This window comes from Gekko japonicus, unplaced genomic scaffold (genome assembly GCF_001447785.1).
Source record: "Gekko japonicus isolate JY-2015 unplaced genomic scaffold, Gekko_japonicus_V1.1 scaffold164, whole genome shotgun sequence".
Taxonomy (NCBI): Eukaryota; Metazoa; Chordata; class Lepidosauria; order Squamata; family Gekkonidae; genus Gekko; species Gekko japonicus.
Genome location: NW_015159714.1, coordinates 740,582 through 747,304, shown reverse-complemented (window position 1 = coordinate 747,304; position 6,723 = coordinate 740,582). Strand labels below are relative to the sequence as shown.

Below are 6,723 nucleotides of genomic sequence, written 5' to 3'. Positions count from 1 at the left end.
ACAATGACAGCAAAAGCAAACTATTCACTGTACAATCAAAATGACTATGCAAGCAGCACTATTTTAACAAGGTCTACCTCCCAAAAATGGACAGGTGACACTGTTTTCCTTGGGCTGAATAGAAGCCATTCTTGCTACAGGCACTCTACAATGAAATTTTGGTTCTGTACTTTAGTATAAGGAAGATCTCTACTACATATGTCAAATTATAACTCCATCATGATTGTGGTGGAAAACCGCATAAAAATAAATGCAAGAAATAATCACTGAGTGTTTTATCATGCAGCATTTAAAAATTAGAAAGCTGAAAGCTGTACCAAACTCTGAAAGCCCAAAAAGTATGAAGATTTCAGTTACATCAAATGAAACAAGCAAACAAACAGAAAAACCCACTAACCTGCCTCTTCAGTTCTTACTTTTTCTGAGGGGAAACTAGGTTCTCCACCTCCAATTTTGTTACTGGCGACGATACGAAATTCATATTCAACCCAAGGATTTAAGTCTACTGCAGTGGCTGTGAATGTTTTTCCATCAATGACATCAGGAACTGTAACAGGATACATTGAGGGAAACAAAAATAAGAACAGCTTGTCTACTTGATGATAGCAATATATTCAAAGTGTGGTCATAGCACTTAATTTTTTCCCCTTTTACCTGTTGTGACTCTTTGCCAACCCACTGAAAAAGGAGTCCTGGCCTGTATAGAGTAGCCAGTGATAGGGCTGTGATTGTCTAAGCCCTCATACCAAGAAAGCCGAGCTGTGGTAGCTGTTATTTCATCTACTTTTACTCGTTCAGGTGGTCCAGGTGAGCCTAATGCAATCAGATACCAGATTTTAAAATTGGAAGGATTCTGTAAAGACAGTGCATACAGCACAAAACTCTAAACATGGTACCAACTGATTTTTTATTTTGCTAACACTGTAAGGGGAAGAAAACAATTTAGCGAGATGTAAAAGTGCCATTTTTTACATTTACTAAACTCCTGCTTCGTTATTTTATGGCTATAAAAGCAAGCTCTGAAACAGCAATTCCACAAGTAGAGAGCAGATGATATATTCTTTCAGGGACTTTTATTCAGAAGGATTTCTCTATCTTTTCTAATTCAGTGTCTTTCACTTTAGTCCTTGATGTCCTCCTTTAATCTCCTAATACATCTTTGTGGTTTGACAATTTGTTATCTAAAGCAGTTTTTGCCATCATGCACGCTCTGTAGTCATTTTTTCCTGCACGACATCACATCAGCACCATGGACAGCAATTCAGCCCTGCAAGCTTTCTGCCGCATTCCACAAAATCCTGATTTTCTGCAATTTATAAAATATATTGCTTTAGCTACAAACACTGAGGCAGAGCTAATGAAATGTCCCTTAAAAGCACAATAGCATAGCTACAGCTGGCAAATGCCACATTCAGCTTAATACACACCTGAAACAGATTTCTCTTATTTTTAGCCCTGTGGACTGTTGGGGGTTGCTTGATATTTTAAATAAATTTAGTGGTCTCTTGTGAGACTTTATAATCAAGCTGGTTATAAATTGAAATAAGCAGCAACCTCCATAGCTGACCATGCAAAAATCCATTTCCTTATTTACTGTATAATCTAATTTTATTCTGACATTTGCTTGAATGCCTATGCCTGAATAAGGAAGCTCCTAGTATGAATTCACATCTGCATGTTACATTGCTTGATGCCTCCATACTCAATGTGTTACAAGGGAGAAACTATTTCCCTTGCAGAATTTGTGGAGAACTAAGATGATACGAAACCTGCCAGCAGTGGTTTACACGTGCAAGTCATCACTTGCATGTTGCTCAGTCAGTGACCACTGGCTCAAATGAAGATGTGCACGCGTGAGTCCATAACTGAGGTGTAAATCCTTCCTCACTTGACGGCTCTGATAATTCCACCCATCCCAATTTCTTTTATGATATGATACCCTGAATAGAAGCATAAATAAAATACCTATCTTATTAGGAGCCTAATCAAATTCCCAGATTCATCTGATAGCTTCCTAGTATGCGCACTAAAAATGCAGGCTCAATAAGCCCCCACCCCCTGCAACCTTACTGGGTCAGTATCCCATATTTCAAAAGGTTCAACAGTGGTTGAATTGGAGGGGAAAAAAACTAACTACCTGGATAGTTTTCAAAGTATAAAGGGCAATAACTCTTTAAAAAATCCTCCTGTACCAGCTGATGCTGTCAGATCTGATGCTGAAACAGGTAGCAATTGGCCTTCCACTAACAATAAGTAGGCGAACTTCTCACTGAAGCACAAATACAACATGTGTATGTTATATGACTTATTTTATCACTTCTGGCAGGATGCATATTAGCTATAGCTGAGTATTCAGAAGGTGTCTTTCTCATGCCGGCTTAGGAAAGGTATCAACTCGGACAGTTGCATTTTTTTAAAGTCTCTGTGTTGGACTGTAACACCAATGCTTATCCTGCTAGACCCTAGTGTGCAGTAGTCAGCATGATGCTAGGCACAACGTCTTGTGGTTCTGCATGTCTGGTAATCAGAAAGCCTTAATGACATCCTGGATCTTCGTTCAGGAATGTAAGAAGCATTACCTCGCACTATCAGATCTGCTGCAGATGACACGCTATCCACCTCTGTCTTTACCATGCACACATATTTCCCACTGTGTTTCAGCTGGATATTCCTAATCATCAAGTCTCCAGATGCACTCTGTTGAGAGGGATAAAGAGTTGTGGGGAAAATATTAAAAAATCTGTTCTGTTCAAGCTCTTTCTTTCAGATAAAGAACATAAATGGGGGTGGTTAAAGCAAAAGAGCAAATTTAGCAAGTCTGGGAAGCAGATACAGAAACAATGGAGTGGACTGAGAACACAAGAATAACTGTACTGCGTATGGCTGGGAAATCTGGAAACATACAAATATACAGTGCAACTGGAATAACCATTCAGGCCACCTTTCTGCAAAGTTCTTAGCACTAAAAAACCTTGACTGTTTATGTACATTTCCCTTTAGTGAGATTAGTCACTCCCTAAGATTGATAGGGAGCTGCGGTGGCTCAAGTGGTTAAGACGCTGAACTGCAGGCTGTGGAAGGTCAGTAGTTCAGCAGCTCGAGACCCAGGTGCCGCATGATGGAGTGAGCTCCCATCTCTAGTTCCAGCTCCTGCCAACCTAGCAGTTCGAAAGCAAGAAATTGCAAGTAGATAAATAGGTACCACTTAGGTGGGAAGGTAACAGCATTCCATACGCCTTGGTGTTTAGTCATGCCGGCCACATGACCACGGAAACGTCTTCGGACAGCGCTAGCTCTTCGGCTTTGAAACAGAGATGAGCACCACAACCCTAGAGTCGGATTCGACTGGCTTTCGAGCAAGGGAACCTTTACCTTTACTTTTTAAGATTGATAGGCTGCATTGACATCATCCCCCACCATTCTTTTTGCTTGTTTAAAATGACTAAGAGTTACCCCACACTGTGGCTATGTCTGTCTCCTGCAATGCTAAAGAGGACACAGCAGTGTTTTAGTTTGCAACCTTTGGGTGACTAAGGCAGTCACCTACTTGACAAGTATCCTTCTCACCACTGAACTGCAGGGATGATGATAACACAGATCTCTTTTAAGCTGCTCTTCTCTTTTGCTTGAGGGTGGGGCAATAGATCACAGTCTCAATAGTCCATCATCCTTCCAATTCTGGCCAGGGCGTGCATATGAAAGGGTGGTAGAAGAAAGATTGCCCTCTCGTTTCCTTCCCCTGTCGATTTGACCCCTTTTCTTCCCATCCCTTTTAAGAAAGAGCTGAAACTGTGAGTTGAGGCTGCCATCTTCAGGAGCCAGCATTTTGCAGTTCTGTTCTGTACACTCCGTGCAGGATTGCTGGGATGCTTCACAGTCAACAGATTTAAAGGAATTTTTTTTAAAAAGCTGACACCCACCAAAGAAACTGATCCCAACATACATGGCTGGTGGAAACGAACAAACATGCATCTCAGAAAAACATCTAGTGATGTTTAAGTAAAACTAGCTTAAAATTAATGCTGCTAAAGAGAACAGCCATCATGGAAACTCTCTCTTCCTGTGTGTGTTTGCAAGAGACAGTCTGATAGCAGAACAAAGGAAAACTATTTTTAGTGGCCAAGTCTGCTACAAATTCCCTGGGGTCTAACTCTGAGAAAGCTGAAGGGGAGACTAATAAAAGGTGTCCTTTAAATTTACATGGGAGACGGCTACCTGTAGGCCACTGGGGGATGGTGGTTATGACTTGAATTCCCTTACGCAAGTAGAGGCAGGAGATGCCCCCCAAACAGCAAATTGGATTCTGAGTAAGGGTCACAGGGGTCCCATTTCTAAAGGGAGAAACATTCATTTTAGTCTTGCCATGTTTGTGTTGTGCCCATTCAGAACTCTCTCCCAGAATGGATCAAGAAAGACTGATTTTAAAATCTGCTACAGGGAAGGTCAAACAAGCGGACCTAGTCCAGTCTGGCAGTTCATTTTCTCCCAAAAGGAAAGTTAGGAAGGAGATCTGCAATACAATGATTAGATTAATTCTATGAAAAATACAATGGGACTCAAAACTGGGACCCCAGCGGTCTGATTCCTACTTCTTACTTTGTGGGTGCATTACAGCAGAAGAGAGGTGGAGGAAGAAAATGCCATCTTCTTGTTGCATTCCTGTCAAGGAACGGTGACAAAGGCACCACAGACACAGAAAGCCTACTATCTGTGATGTCCAGGTTGAGCCCTGCTGATTTGATAACCTGCCGGGATGACCCATGGAAAAATGTCTGCCTTATCATATAGGAACCAGCTGTCACAACTTCTGACTATGATTTTCACTGTGCCTCTAGGTTTTGAAATTTTTGCAATTCTGGTAAGATACACATTTTAAAACCATTGCAACAGATTGGCTTTTGTATGTGCACACAAGAATGGTCAGCCTACTGAGGCAACATGAAGGAGTTTTGGTTGTACAGCGCCTGAAAGAATCACCAGGTAACTTTGGTTTATGTAAGAATGTAACAGTTAAACACATGCACCATACTGACTTGAAATATGTCTTAACAAATAACATATAAAATATGATATTATTTGACAGGGGCTGTTCTCATCTTAAGGGACATAGCGGAAGTCAATGCTGATTTGGATTGAAATTTGTTTTAAGACATGTAATTTAAAGGCTGACAATACTTTAAAAGTGCTTCCACCAATCAGAATCTTTGTAATAGAAAAAGACTACTGTTCATTTTTTTAAAAGGTACATGTTTGCAAGTGTTTTTGCTTAGTACTGGGGTTCTCTTCCACACCTGATAGATGACCAAACTAATTTTCAACCCCATCTGGGCAAATAGGTGTGGCCTACACTGCAAAATAAGCTGAGTGAACTGCTATAATGTTCATTGCCCTATCCAGCAATGTATACCAGAAGGGTTTCTTGATGGTTTGTGTGTGTGTGTGTGTGTGTAGTTTTAGAACTCTTTAATACATTGGTTATAATAGCAAAAGACAGAGACAAACAGTGGCTCCCTGTTTCTGCCTCTTTTGTGTTTCTCGTACATGGAAACTTTTCCTCTTCTCAAGGAGCAAATATCTATGGCAATCTCATATGCCTACACCTTACATTTTAGATGAATCTTCAGATCTCCCTGTTGAATATGTTAACAAACCACCACTGTCAGTGAGCCACCTGTGCTTCTTGCCAGATGAGATAGTCCAAACTGTGCTGCTTTCATCAGGGACAGGAGAACAAGTGTGCATTCTAAAGTTACCAAAGCCTTTGATAGGATAAAGGATAATTCCATGTGAAACTAAGAACTTTGAAGATAATTGAAGATCTATTCAAAACTCCTTAAGAATGAATCCATGCTCATAGGAATCCATACGATTGACTTAGTTACAAAGGAGTTTCACTACCACAGTCTCTACTGAATTGAATATAAGAGGAGAACTGAACAGCTTTATCACATGCCTAGCTAAAATGAAAAGCTGATTCCTCTGTGGCATAAGAGACAAGAGAGAGATTTCTCAGCATTTGCGCCTCTAGAGATTTTTTAAAAAAACCTTCAAAGACTAGTCCTTAGTAAAGGTCATTTTTACCTAGTAAAATCATTTTAGGTCATTTTATACCTACTGAAATATTGGTAAAGAAATTGGCTGGTCTGAACACTCAGATGCAGCAGGAACACACACTCCACATCATGTGGTGACAGTGTTTTCTATATGTCGAGGAACTGATGCAAGGATATGGAACAAGCATTCATATAAGGGATGTAGGTTTTGTTCTGCCTGAGGATGTGTTATATGCTGAAAGAACTTGGTGTCTGAACCACTAAATACAGGGCTGGTGCTCCAGGCTGATGCTACAAGTCAATCTTTCTATAACATTTGCAGAGTCTGAACTTGACAGAAAAGATTAGATCATCCTCTCATGATTCATTAGTAACCAACAGGGGTCATTTCCTGCAGGAGCGCACAGAAGTGGAGCTCCGGCAGTAAAGAGCCCAGGCAGGCACATGCAACAAGCTCCACCCCCTGCTCCCAGCAGCCCTCAGTTGGGCCACGAGGAGCAAGAAGCAGCCAGGTAAGTTGCAGAGCCCCCCACCCTCAGGTACAAGCTCTCCCTCCTCTGTGAGGGCAGATCTGTGTGTCCCCCCCCCCCCATAGCTAGCAATCCAAAACAGTCCAGTGGCACCTTTAAGACCAAGTTTTATTCAGGTACAAGTTCTCCCTCCTCTGTGA

The 6,723-nt window shown here is 41.2% G+C and overlaps 1 protein-coding gene across 1 annotated transcript in view; it reads right to left on the bottom strand.

The window, feature by feature from the left end:
* Positions 1-6,723, bottom strand: part of CNTN3 (contactin 3) — a 174,260-nt gene that overhangs the window by 17,414 nt on the left and 150,123 nt on the right. The window contains exons 11-13 of the mRNA XM_015410913.1: positions 2,580-2,697; positions 655-813; positions 398-547 (exon numbers count right to left, since the gene is read on the bottom strand). Coding sequence (XP_015266399.1) covers positions 398-547; positions 655-813; positions 2,580-2,697 — 427 coding nt within the window. The remainder of the gene's footprint in view (positions 1-397; positions 548-654; positions 814-2,579; positions 2,698-6,723) is intronic.